Source organism: Zea mays, chromosome 4 (assembly GCF_902167145.1).
Source record: "Zea mays cultivar B73 chromosome 4, Zm-B73-REFERENCE-NAM-5.0, whole genome shotgun sequence".
Classification (NCBI taxonomy): domain Eukaryota; kingdom Viridiplantae; phylum Streptophyta; class Magnoliopsida; order Poales; family Poaceae; genus Zea; species Zea mays.
This window is the reverse complement of record NC_050099.1, coordinates 157,074,847-157,088,693: the sequence shown is the minus strand read 5'-3', so window position 1 is coordinate 157,088,693 and position 13,847 is coordinate 157,074,847. Positions and strand designations below refer to the sequence as shown.

The 13,847-nt window shown below is 50.0% G+C and overlaps 2 protein-coding genes across 2 annotated transcripts; both read left to right on the top strand.

Annotated features, from left to right (window-relative positions):
• Positions 1 to 8,701: 8,701 nt before the first annotated feature.
• LOC100381539 (uncharacterized) lies at positions 8,702 to 10,179 on the top strand. The gene has a single exon (NM_001174368.1). The coding sequence runs from the start codon at positions 8,928 to 8,930 to the stop codon at positions 9,807 to 9,809; it is 882 nt and encodes a 293-aa protein (NP_001167839.1). The 5' UTR covers positions 8,702 to 8,927; the 3' UTR covers positions 9,810 to 10,179.
• Positions 10,180 to 11,363: 1,184 nt separating this feature from the next.
• LOC100285470 (protein Kinase-like protein TMKL1) lies at positions 11,364 to 13,526 on the top strand. Its single transcript, NM_001174858.1, has 2 exons — positions 11,364 to 12,081; positions 12,566 to 13,526. Exons 1-2 carry the CDS (start codon positions 11,478 to 11,480, stop codon positions 13,162 to 13,164), a joined length of 1,203 nt encoding a protein of 400 aa, NP_001168329.1. The 5' UTR covers positions 11,364 to 11,477; the 3' UTR covers positions 13,165 to 13,526.
• Positions 13,527 to 13,847: the final 321 nt, after the last annotated feature.

The following is a 13,847-nucleotide window of genomic DNA, read 5'->3' as shown; positions in this document are numbered from 1 at the left end:
TCGGACGCTCCCCGCCGTCTCCACTATCGAGCTTCCGGCCGAAACGCCGCGGGCCTCGTTCCCTTCGGTACACGGTGGCGGCCGTGACACAAACACGGTTGTCACGGTCTCGCAAGACTCTCGCCCCACTCGGTACAATTACTACGGCTCGCGCAAGAGCCGAGGGGTTGTGAGGTTTATCTAAACTCACTCAACTAACTAGGATTCACCTAGAGCAAGCGCTAAAGCGGTCTAACTAACCTAAGCACTTCGCAAAGCACCTATGCTAATCACCGAGTGATTCTATTAAGCACTTGGGTGTTTGAGCACTTGGAAATATGCACTATGTGTATTGGAATGTTGCTTGGGCTCTCACCCTTGAGAATGGCCGGTTGGGGTGTTATTTATAGCCTCCACACCCTCAACTAGCCGTTGGACAGAAAGCAGCAGCTTTCTGTCGTCGGGTGCACCGGACAGTCCGGTGCACCACCGGACACTGAACAGTAGATGTCCGGTGCGCCTATGTCAGCCGACCGTTGGCGTCTGTAGCAGTCGACCGTTGGATCCGACCGTTGGATTCGACCGTTGCCGTCTGCCCGTTGGCACACCGGACAGTCCGGTGCACACCGGACAGTCCGGTGCTACAGCCCGAGAGCGCCTACCTGCGGCCTCTCTGCGCAGACCGTCCGGTTGTCCCACCGGACAGTCCGGTGCACACCGGACAGGTACTGTGCACTGTCCGGTGCGCCACCAGGCGCTGGCTGACAGCCCTCTTCTCAGGTTTCTTTGCTGATTTCTATGGGCTTCTTTTGTTCTTGAGTCTTGGACTTCTATGCATCTTTTTATGTCTTCATTTGAGGTGTTGCATCCTCATTGCCTTGGTCCAATCCTCTTCGCATCCTGTGAACTACAAACACAAACACTAGAAACCTTATTAGTTCACGGATTGTGTTGTTCATCAAACACCAAAACTCAATTAGCCAAAAGGCCCGGGGTCCATTTTCCTTACAATCTCCCCCTTTTTGGTGATTGATGACAACACAACCAAAGCAAGCAAATAATACAAGTATTTGAATTAAAAAGTGCAATCTACTTGCTAGAATGCATGATTGTCCCCACAATGTGACATTATGGACTTAAGCCTCCCCCTAACTCCATAATTCACTTACTTCCTATTTTTGGACCAAATAACCAAAACCACTTGAAAAGTCATTTGTAGATATAAAATTTTAAATTGGTGGTGTTTGGTGTTTGATATAGTTTTCATTGCTTTGGCCCCTAAACTTCTCCCCCTTTGGCATCAACCACCGAAAAGGAAGACATTAAAAGCATGTAGGAAGTAAATAAAATCTTGCCCTCAACAAATGATATCACTAGAAGTATATTAAATTAAGCCATGAATGATACCACTTGTAGATCATGAAAGATACCATGAGCAGGAGTTCCTCAAAAGATTATTTCTCCTAAATGAGTATTCTCCTTTGGAAAGAGTTTTTCTCCCCTTTTAGAGATGAAGAAATACTCCCCCTGTCAGAGATCCTCTACTTAGGAAAAAGCATGTGAAAATTAGAGGTGCAAGACATGATTTGAAAAGACTAACTTCCCTTATGCATAGGTAACAGAATATGAGTTAACTGCTTATGCATTTTTAGCAACATGGAAGCATATGATATGAAATATAGTCTAATCAAATATTGGAGAAGACATGTAAATGATACTGAATGTAGTCTCAAAAGATACCAATTGAAGATCAATGGCGAGCTTGAGAGACATGAGAGTTCTTGGAGATTTTGCAGTGGAAGATAGTTGTCTTTCTCAGGGGACTTCATTTTCCTTACAATGAGACTATCACATGAAATAGACTTGAAAAGGTGTTAGTCTCAAGGTGTTAGATTATAGAGTAACCTCCCCCTAAAGGTGTGCATACAAGTTTTGAATACTTGTAGGAGACATGCACTTTGATTTGATATCAAGAGGGGCAAATTATCCATAATCCAAACTTTGGCACATATAAGTTAAATGATACACTTTGTAGAAATCAAAATTTTCAATTGATGCATCATTTACTATGGAGTGATATAAAAGCTATGTGCCGTGCTTTAACTAAACATTTTAAGCCATGTAGGTTTGCTTAAGTATATGAATTTAAAAACTAGCAATCCTACCATATAATTTACCTAGTATGCATGATTTTGAACAAAAGTACATAACAAATGTAATACTAGGCAAGAAAGGTAAACTAGATAAAAGATAAATAGATACGCATATCTAAAAACGAGGAATACAATAAAACTAGTTACCTTAGTCATGGGTGGGAAATTTGGGTCTAAAATTTTCACTAACCCACTTGGCAATAAACTTGATCCAATATGATGTATCCCATGATATACATCCCAATTTAGCCAAGTCTCCAAATTTCCCGACGACCTTTGGTTCACTCACTTCCCTTTCGGGATCCAAACCTTCTTGGTGCTTTTCATGGTTGAAATTATCTCTTTTGGCACCCAGATGCGTTTGGCCCCCTTTCCTTTGTTGGCTTGCTTGTTGGTCTTGATTGCTATCACCTTTCCGTTCTTTTTCTTCTTGATCAAATATGGAGTAGCATCCTTTTTGTTCACCTTTTTGATGTAGGTGTTGGAGATTTTGCTTGATGGCTTTTGCTTGAGCTTTTGCCTTTGTTTATCCCCGGTCATCGCCTTGCATTGGAAAGACTTGTGGCCTTCCTTGTGGCATAGCCTACAAATCACAGTTTCTCCCTCCATAGGCTTGTTCACTCCCGCAGTGGTGTTATCCTGTGGAGGTTGGATTTGTTTGGCTTTGCCTTTCTTGTCATACAAAGCCTTGCCAAGGCGAGCCACTTCTTGCTTTAATTGTTCATTTTCCTTTGCAACCTTATCCGTACATGTCTCTACAACAATATTCTCAACAACGACTTGGTTGCAGGGGTTAGAATCATCAATTAAATCAAAGCAGGAAGTAGAAGCATCTTTCTTAATTATTTCAGGTATTTCAACTAAAGATGCTGCAGGGGTGCTACCAATGTTTTCTAGCTTAGTAGTTAGCTCATTATTGTGTATGCTAAGAATTTCCATTTTCTCTAGCAAATTTTCAATAGCTTCTTGGGAGCTAGCTAACTTAGCCTTAAGTTTTTCATTCTTTTTAATAAGGCTATCATCGGTAGCAGTGGATGGAGCACTAGATTCCAATAGCTCAATTTTAGTTGATAGCTCACTATTTAAGTTTGCAAAAGTTTCAAATTTTTCTAGCAAACCTTTGTAATCATTTTGAGAGCTAACCAACTTATTTTTCAAAGTTTTAAGTTGAGCTTTTTGCTTAGTGCAAACATCCTGAAAAAATTCTACGGCTTCTGCAAGCTCATCTAGAGAGGCTTTTCCCTCACCTTCATCATCACTACTACTTTCATCACTAGAGGATGGAGTGCTTTTGTTACCTCTTGCCATAAGGCATTTGTGTGATGACCGTGATGATCGAGACGAGGATCGGTGGCTGCGCGTCCTTGGAGGTTCATCTTCACTTGAAGAATCATCCCAAGTTCTAACACTTGTTAGCGCCTTGCCTTTGCTCCTCTCCTTTTTGGGCTTGGCCATATTTGGACAGTTGTCCCTGAAGTGGCCCTTCTCCCCACATGCGAAGCATCCTCTCTTCCTTTGCTTTTTCCTGTCAATGTTAAAGAGAAGATCCTCGACCTGCAGGGGCACACCCATTAGATTAATCTTGCGGATCATCCCCATTACCTTTCCGACGCGTCGGATTGTCTCTTCGTCCTCGGAGGATGATGTGCATGGTTGATTATCTTCATCATCATCACTTTCTTCTTCTTCCTCTTCTTCACTTGAGGTACTTGGAGTAGGAGCCTTCTTTTTGCCCTTCCTTTCATCACATGCAAAGGCATATGGTCTTGAGGAAGTTGGCTCCTCTCCCCGACTCATTTTTCGCGACATCTCAAAGGCCGCGATTTTCCCAATCACAATGGTCGGGGTCATGTTGCTCAAGTCCTCCATGTTGTGAAGGATGGTGATGATGCTCCCATATCTTTGTTGTGGTAGCAGGGAGATAATCTTCCTCACAATGTCCGCATCACCTAGCTTATTAATGCCAATAGAGTTGAGCTCATTGATTATTAGATTCAACCGAGAATACATGTCTCTAACAAGCTCATCATCTTTCATAGCAAAAGAATTGTACTCATTTAAGACTAGGCAATGTTTTTGCTCACGGACATTGGATGTGCCGTCATGGAGCTCATGCAATTTTAGCCAAATCTCATTAGCAGTTTTCAAGGTAAATACTTGATTAAAAATATCCATGCTAAGAGATTCATACAAGCAATTTTTGGCTCTAGCATTTAAATGAATTTCTTTTTCCTCACTCGTGGTGGGTTTCTCGGGATTCTTGAGGGGTTTCATCCCGTCACGAGTGACTCTCCAAACACCTAGATCAACGACCTCTAGGTAACAAGCCATTCTAGCACTATAATATGGGAAGTTAGTGCCGTCGAAGTGTGGTGGCCTATGGGTATCCATCCCTTCCTCTAAAAAGCGTCGGCTCTTTTAGCGGTGAAGCTAAAAAGTTTCAAATGAGCCAAACCGGCTCTGATACCAATTGAAGGAAACGGGTGACGCCTAAGAGGGGGGGGGGGTGAATTAGGACTTCTAAAACTTTTACTAAACTTGGCCACAATTAAATCCCAGAGCAAAACCTATGCAAGAATCAAAACTAGAATGTGCAAACTAGGTTTTGTCTAAGTGTTGCTATCTCTACCGCAAAGGCTAAGTTTCAATCTACACTAAATAAGTATGACAACAAGATTGAAACTTAAATGCTTAATATAAATGCGGAATGTAAAGAGCTAAGTAGAGAAGCAAACTCTCGTGGATGACGCCGGTATTTTTACCGAGGTATCCGGAACCGCGCAAGGTCCCGACTAATCCTCGTTGGTGCCCCTACGCAAAGGGAAGCCCACGCGAGGGCCAAGCACCTCGGTCGAGTAACTCCGTAGAGAGCCGCGGGCCTTCTCCACGCGCAAGTGGTGCTCCGCTTCCGGCTCCTCTCGGACGCTCCCCGCCGTCTCCACTATCGAGCTTCCGGCCGAAACGCCGCGGGCCTCGTTCCCTTCGGTACACGGTGGCGGCCGTGACACAAACACGGTTGTCACGGTCTCGCAAGACTCTCGCCCCACTCGGTACAATTACTACGGCTCGCGCAAGAGCCGAGGGGTTGTGAGGTTTATCTAAACTCACTCAACTAACTAGGATTCACCTAGAGCAAGCGCTAAAGCGGTCTAACTAACCTAAGCACTTCGCAAAGCACCTATGCTAATCACCGAGTGATTCTATTAAGCACTTGGGTGTTTGAGCACTTGGAAATATGCACTATGTGTATTGGAATGTTGCTTGGGCTCTCACCCTTGAGAATGGCCGGTTGGGGTGTTATTTATAGCCTCCACACCCTCAACTAGCCGTTGGACAGAAAGCAGCAGCTTTCTGTCGTCGGGTGCACCGGACAGTCCGGTGCACCACCGGACACTGAACAGTAGATGTCCGGTGCGCCTATGTCAGCCGACCGTTGGCGTCTGTAGCAGTCGACCGTTGGATCCGACCGTTGGATTCGACCGTTGCCGTCTGCCCGTTGGCACACCGGACAGTCCGGTGCACACCGGACAGTCCGGTGCTACAGCCCGAGAGCGCCTACCTGCGGCCTCTCTGCGCAGACCGTCCGGTTGTCCCACCGGACAGTCCGGTGCACACCGGACAGGTACTGTGCACTGTCCGGTGCGCCACCAGGCGCTGGCTGACAGCCCTCTTCTCAGGTTTCTTTGCTAATTTCTATGGGCTTCTTTTGTTCTTGAGTCTTGGACTTCTATGCATCTTTTTATGTCTTCATTTGAGGTGTTGCATCCTCATTGCCTTGGTCCAATCCTCTTCGCATCCTGTGAACTACAAACACAAACACTAGAAACCTTATTAGTTCACGGATTGTGTTGTTCATCAAACACCAAAACTCAATTAGCCAAAAGGCCCGGGGTCCATTTTCCTTACAAGTGCCATTACCAAAAATGAGCAGTACCGAGCATATAGTTATAGGTTTGGGAACTAGAACGCAGTATATCACAGTAGATCAAAGCTGACACTTTTATGCACTAACACATCGCAGTTGCCGCTTATTAACCCTCCTTCCTCTTGGATAACTAGAACACAACAAATGTAATGCGGGAAGAACATCATATCATCATCATTCTCCTCCCTCCACTTTCTAATACGGTCCATTAACCCCATACTCATTGCAAAAAAGGTAGGGCCATAGGGGGTACCGAGTCCCAAGAAGTACCTCTCGAGGATGGTACTGGGTCCCAAGACGGTGGGAGTTGGTCTTCTCCAACTCTAATCGGCGCGGGTACAATCTACAAAAAAGTAGAATGTCCAAATTAGTAATATTCAATGTTGATAGAGCATTTATCATCAGCTAATATGAACTATGAAGTACATGTTTCAGTTCTGTAGAACTATAAAACTGTAGTACCGTTTCTATTAAGCTAATCCCAAGCAGAACTATTTTTGAATTAAAACAGAAATGCACAGCACAGATAAACAACATAGCACGACTTGTCGTGCATAAATAGATAACCTACAGCTAGATAAAAATAGGGAGGCTACATTGTAGAAAAAATTAGAGCTTTATGGAAGCAACAATACTGGCTACAATAAACAAAGGACCATTCAAAGTTCACACAGGTACCAACAATACAGCTCTTGCAGAAGCAACAACCATACAAAGATACCGCAAGATATGGAACTAGGAGAAACACCACCAAACATTTTAGTCATCTTCAGATGTTCTAATATACTGCTATCCAATTCCTGGAGAGCTGCTGCTCCTAATGGCCATGTATACTAATTCCTCTTTTAATTCAAAAACTGAAGGACATGAAACTGAATGCAAACTTATCCATACCAAACTGAATGCAAACTTATCCACACCCACCTCACCTATCGCAGTCAGGGGTCAGTGTCGTGCCAGGCGATGCGGTGGAGGCGTAAGCAAGAGGGAGAGAGGCTAGGACACTGCCATAGACATGGGAGAGGAGAAGGAAAAGAAGAGAAGGACGAACTCACAGGGGAAAAGTTCGCTGGGAAGATGGCGACGGGCGACGATGGAAGGGGCTTGCGTTGCCGTCGTCACTGCCTATGAATCGCGTCGCCGTTGTCGCTCCCACACCCACGAGCAGTCGGGCCGGATAAGTTCCACGTCTGTTGATTCATGGATCGATTCCAGGCCGGGATTGAGGATTTTCATGTGGATTGGGTTGGTTTTGCAAACATGTGTGGATTAAACGAACAACTATTTTTAACGCGGGCTGGTATTAGATCCATACCGGGATAACACCCATGGATTAAGGGCTTGTTTGGTTGTATACTTAATATATCAAAAATTGCCACACATTTTTCATACCGCATTTGACTAAGGTTAGGCGCTTAAATCCTACGCGTACACCCTGGCATGTTTAAGAAAATCTTGCCACACTTATACAAGTCATTGACGAACGAGACCAAACGCATGTCTAACTTGGTCAAACCATAACATTAGGTGTAATAAATTGTAGCAAGTGAGGCAGTGAATCAAACATGCCCTAAATTCACTGCAACCTAACATCGTTGATATCTATAGTGATAGTACACCCGTAACCGCGATATATGATCTTTTCAAATGAGGTAGCTAATAGGACAGCTAACTATTAGTTATAGAACTCAATCGAGGCTCGGCTGATAGATCACTAATACCTGGACTCATACAGGAATTGAGAGATGAGACTCACAGATCCACGAACCATGATGTGGAGTGATGAAGAATGATGGCGCTGGTGCCTGTGCAAGTGGAGAATCGTTGCCACGGATACGTGGAATTGTGGATGAATTGTCTGCTGGAGCAAGACAAAGCGGCCGGCGGCGTGATGGTCAGACTGCGACTGTCGGTGCCTTGGGTAAAGCAAGTGTGTGTGTTGCCAGACGAATCGGCGAGGCGGGAGCGGGACACTGCCTCGCGCTCGCGCTCGCGCCGTCGTGTCCAGTGTCGCTTTGTTCCAAAGCAAGTCTGCATCTTTCTTTCTTTCTTTTCTCTCAATTCTTGTCCCCGCTGCTCTCGAGGACGCGATCATTGTCTTTTGCCATGAGACAACTAGCCGGATGCCCGGATACACGAAAAAACAAAGACATCATACTGTGGTTTTTGAATTCATTAACCAGATCTGCATCATGCAGCTGGTCAGCTGGTACTCTGGTTTCATCCGAACTGTGTCAACCGTGCCGTGTGAGGGCACGTATAACCTAGACACTGCTGCACGATACTTCAAGTATAAGACACAGCTAAAACACAACTAATACAGTGGTCATGTCTAAAACATGTGTCTTACCATATTCATTATACCAATCAGAGCATTCAATAAATTAAAGTGGTCAATCAGTTAGTCTCCTGTCTCGAACGTAGAGCTAAGACACTGTATCTTCGTCAATATACATGTCTTGAGTTTCTTTAAATTCATCCCCTAGACACACGGTAAGACATAACTTAAGACACCCATGGTACATTCATGATGTGATTATACCGAAACGGACTCAAGCTTGCTGCGAGCCCGCCGGCAGCCATTCAAACCCAAACCACGCCGCATCATCATCATCGTCTCGCCCCTCCTGCTCCACTGTTGCTTTGCAGACAAGCTTCGCCTCGGGCACCGCGTGCTTTATCGCCTGGCCACAAAGCAAGGAATCCAAAGCAAAGGCAACGGCCAAGTTCGCAGCCAGGGTTACAGCCAAACCACGGCGATCCGCCGATCCTATTATCCCAAAACCACAACACAAGAACGGGAAGCGTGCATGCACACGCACGAGCACGAACCTGAGCTGTAGCGCCCTCTCGCTCGCTCCCCGCGCGCAATGGCCAGCGTAGCCCCAGGTCCCATGCAAACCAGCCATGCCTCACGGCGGCCGATCCCTACAGCTACAGGCCCCGTGCCCGTGGCCGTGCTTCTCGCCGCCGCCGCCGTCGGCCTCCTCGCGCTGCTGCCGTCGCTGGCCGAGGCCGTGTGGGAGGTGCCGCACCTCTTCCTCCTCGGCGCCGTCATCTCCTTCGGCGTCTTCACGCAGAGGAACAGCGACGCCGACGGCCGCAACAAGGACAGCTCACTGGCGTGGAGCGCGCGGTGCCACCCCGATGCCCCCCTCGTCGTGATCGCGGATCACACGGCGCCGAGCGACGACGACGACAACGACGACTACGGGCTGGAACTGGAAGAAGGCGCACGAGAGACGCCGCTTTCGTTGCCGGTGCGGAGGCTGAAGCCTGCGCCTGCGCCTGTGGCGCAGGAGTCCGAAACCGCCGGCGGCCATGCCAGCGATGGTTTCGGTGAGGAGACGACGGATAGCCGTGCTGCGTCTCCGTCTTCGGGGTTTAGGGCCGGCACGCGCGCCGTCCCTTCGCCGCCGCCCTCTGCTCTTGACGACGACGACGACCGGGGCGTTTCTCAGCCTGCACGGCCGCTCTTCAGAAAGGCCAGCACCGACTGGGATGTGGACGCCGCCGCCGACGACGGGTCGTCCGACGAGATGACACCCGTGTCGTCAGAAAGGTCGTCGGTCCGTGCCGACTTCGCCGCTTGTGCCAGTGGCTATAGCGATAGCGACAGCGATGGCGACGGCACGCCTGTGGATTTGAAGCTGGCGGAGAAGGCGGAGGCGGGCGGGGAGGAGGAAGTGGACCGGAAGGCCGACGAGTTCATCGCCAAGTTCAGGCAGCAGATCAGGCTCCAGAGGCACTAGCTGGGCGGCCATGCATGGCGTGGCGTGTGCATGCTCTGCTGAGTCCTGAGCTGAGCATGCACCGACACACAAATTACAAATACCACTGCTGGTGCTGGTCCAGCACGAAGGGAGAACGCAGCAGTAGTTTGTTCATCTACGTCTATGACACCAGCATGTTTCCTGTATCATTTTGCTGTTTTTTTTTTTTGGGTTGTTGCTCCGGTTTCAACAAGGAGCCGGAAACATGTTTTCTGTATCGTTTTAGGTCTTTGTTCGGTTAATCCTATTACCTATGAATTGGATGAGATTGGAAAAATTAAGAAAGAACTTTGACTTGTTTGGAATTTAAACTCACTCAATCTCACTCAATCCACATGGATTGAGAGCTAACCAAACAAGTTCCTACTGTTTTTTTTCTTCGACAGGGAGTCGGACCGGAAACATGGTCTAGAATTCTAGATGAATGCATATTGAGCACTGCTCTTTTGTTTTCCCAGTGCATTTCTATAGATTTCTCTCATGTCTGGCAGTTGGCCACTTGGGATCGAGTTGGGAGGAGAGGAGTTAGGATGAACAGCAAACCTAACGTCCTGCAGGAAGGGAAAAAAAAACTTTGCGATTTCGCTGGAGACGACGGTCCGCACGACATGCACAAGCACAAAACACGGCTCGTCGGAGTTTTCTGATGCTTGCATGCATGCAGCGATGCAGGAGATCAAATGAAATGAATAAAATTTCCGAGGAAAATCCCAGCAAACGCTACGCACCAACCAAACACAGAAAATGACCTGTCCAGGCCAGGCGTGGTGGCTCCAAGGCTTGTGTACCGGCAAGCATCGTCGCTGTGCATGGACGCACGTACGTACGTATTCTCGAGCAATGCACGCGGTGGCTGTGTGTATCCACTTGTGTATGCTTGTGTAGCCGTCGTGCTTTAGAAGAGCGTGACCTTCCAACAGCAGCGTGCCTAACACATGGAGCTAGCGCTTACCGAGAAACAGCTGGGACACATCCATACTTTCGTCACACTGAGCATGGAAGTGGTGGTTACGAATGCGGGGATGGAGCCTGTTCCACGAGATTAGACGTACGTACGTACGTATGCAATCACCGAATCACCCATGACCCATCTGCGCAGACCAGACCCCCCCCCAATGGACGTAGTACGCCGCGATGGGAATAGGATACCTTCCGTCCGCCCGTCCCGTCCCGACCCGGCACGCACGCCCTACCCCCAACCCCAACTGCCGGTGCGCCACCAGCCACCGTGTCGGTCCCCCGGGCTGCCAAATTTCTAACGGAAGAAAAGCGGCAAAAAAGCTCAGCGAGATGTGTGGCCACTGCACACCTGCTCTAGTCCTTAAGCAGTTAAGCTAATCTCCAAAGGGAAAAGGCCAAGCCCCTCGAAAAGAAAAGGTGGCCAACAAAGAACAATAGGAAGCAGGAAGCTACCCTCTCTCTCTCTCTCCCCGCACGTCAGTCTCATCAGTCGCACCCACAGCAGTGATAAAAGGCTCGAGACGAGGCGACAAGAATCTCTCACAAGAACACCTCTGCTCTGCCCGTATCCTCCTTGCTAGCTCCTTGCCTTGCCTTGCCTTTGCCTTCCCTCCGCGCGAGGAGAAGAGCCAGCGGACGGACGGAGCACAGGAAAGCCGGACGGACGGACGGAGCCGGACGCGCGAGATGGAGATGGCGGGGGCGGCCGAAGCGGACACGCCGTCGCAGGAGCCGGTGCGCACGGGCCGGAGCAACACCATCCTGCTCCCCATCGGCGGCATCCTCCTGGCCTACCTGCTCTACCGCTTCCTCCGCCCGCGCCTCCGCGGCCTGCGCCTCGACCTGCCCGCCTGGCTGCGCTGCCGCCGCGCGCCGACCGGCGGGGGCGCCGTGCTGCCCTACTTCGCGCCCATCGCCGACCGCCTCGGCGCCGTCGCGCTGCCGTACCTCGGCGCCTTCGCCGGCCCGCAGGCGGCGCTCCTCAGGTTCCCCGGCGGGGAGGCGCTGTCGGTGGCCGCCATCCTCGAGGCGCCCGGGGAGGTCGTCGCCAAGTCCGCGCACAGCACGCTGTACCGCGCCGCCGTGCGCTCCGGGGAGGCCGCCGTGCTGCTGAGGTTCGTGCGCCCCGCGTGCGCCGACGAGGCCTTCGCCGCCGCCGCCGCGCGGCGGATCGGCGCCGTCCGCCACCCCAACCTCGTGCCGCTCCGCGCGGTGTACGTCGGCCCCAGGGGCGAGAAGCTGCTCGTCTACCCCTTCTACGCCGCCGGCTCGCTCCAACGCTTCTTGCAAGGTCGGTTGATTTTGCACATTATTCTTGGCTTCTTCTTTTTTAGTTCAAGCGTTGCATTTCAAAGCGTTGCCCTCTCTCTCGCCTGCATTTGCAGTTCAAGCGCTTCTTCTTCTTTTTTTCCAGCAGTTATGCTGTGCGTTGCATTTCAAAGTACCTTTTGCTCTGTCCTTGGTTGGACAATTATTGTTGACAGGTTTGATGCTTCAACCTGTACTTTTAGCGAGATCATCTCTGGTCACCGTCAAAGCAAGAGATCTCGGAGCACAATGCCCTACCACATTATACGAGTAGTACATGTCCCAGCAGGGGGCCGCCATTGTGCCGATACCATGTGCATGTTCTTGCTATTATATGTTGTTCGTCCTCATTATATATGCAACACGTACCAAAATGCAACTTTTGTTGGCTGTCAGCAGCTAGCTCGAAGCTTCGAATGGGTCCGGTAGCTAGCTAATCGCATTAATGTTACTCTCCACTCACGCAGAGGGGATCGCGGAGTCGCAAAGATGGAGCATAGTGTGCAAGCTCTCCATCGGCATCGCCAGGGGGCTAGACCACCTGCACACGGGCCTGGACAAGCCGATGGTCCACGGCAACCTCAAGACGAGCAACGTGCTCCTGGACGCCAGCTACGACGAGTGCAGGGTGTCGGACTACGGGCTGCACCTGCTGCTGAGCCCCGCCGCGGCGCAGGAGGCGCTGGAGGCCGCCGCGGCGCAGGGGTACGGGGCGCCCGAGCTGGCCAAGGCGCGGGACGCCACGCGGGAGAGCGACGTGTACAGCCTCGGGGTGGTCCTGCTGGAGCTGCTGGCAACCGCGCCCGCGGGCGGCGACGGCGTCGGCGACGGCATCCTCCTCCTCCCTGCCTCCTCCTCCTCCTCCTTCAAGAACCTGGTCCTCGAGCGCAAGATCTCCGACGCGTTCGGCTCGTCTGGGCTTGCTAGGCAGTGCAGGAGCGGGGCGGGGAAGGAGAGGAGCCTGGGCGCGTTCTTCGAGCTGGCCACGGCGTGCTGCAGCCCGTCGCCGTCGCTGAGACCCAGCGCCAGGCAGGTACTCCAGAGGCTCCAGGAGATCGCGCGGTGAATGGATGCGAGGACCGACTGGCGACTATACATACATACTGAGTGTCTGCGTTGATCGGTCTGCGAAAAGTGTCCTCCTGCCCCCCAGCCAGGATAGATGATGAACCCAACAACGTGTTTCGTGGTGGGCGGTTTGAACCCCTGTGCTGTACAGTTTCACCGGGAGCAGACAGCAGAGGTGGTGGTGGTGGTGGTCATCGCTGCTAGATGAACAAGCATCACTACTAGACTGTGTGTCTTTGAGTTTGTTCCTCAAAGTGGAAACGTACGATCGTGGAGTACCTGCCCTGAAAATATGTAAAAATGCTTGTAGTGATATTAGTGAACAGGGTACGTGTTGTATTTCGATAACACGTTACAGAGAAAATCGTGGAATGTTCCTTTCCAGACGCGTATAAAACGGTAGTGTTTTTGTCGTCGACGTCGTTGTAGTATCCCGTGATCGCGGTGCCATGTGCGTACCCACCGCACGCTGACAGCCAAAGAGTGGGCGTGATTGTTTCACCCTAGTGGAGTCTGGAACATTTGCAGCGTTGGTCATTTGTCCTTTATCGCTAACCATGCTTGCTTCACTCATCCCGCGTGATCAAGCGATGAGACGAAGATCCGCTAGCTCTTGACCTGTTTCGATCGCCTGGCGCGGCGCGGCGCGGTGGTATCTTTTCAACAAAAAAGAATCTTAAG

Bases quoted from the DNA above. Each gene is read 5' to 3' on its own strand.
- LOC100381539 (NM_001174368.1), top strand. From the start codon at position 8,928: ATGGCCAGCGTAGCCCCAGGTCCCATGCAAACCAGCCATGCCTCACGG.
- LOC100285470 (NM_001174858.1), top strand. From the start codon at position 11,478: ATGGAGATGGCGGGGGCGGCCGAAGCGGACACGCCGTCGCAGGAGCCG. The intron at 12,082-12,565 runs GTCGGTTGATTT...CCACTCACGCAG, and splicing joins GCTCCAACGCTTCTTGCAAG to AGGGGATCGCGGAGTCGCAA.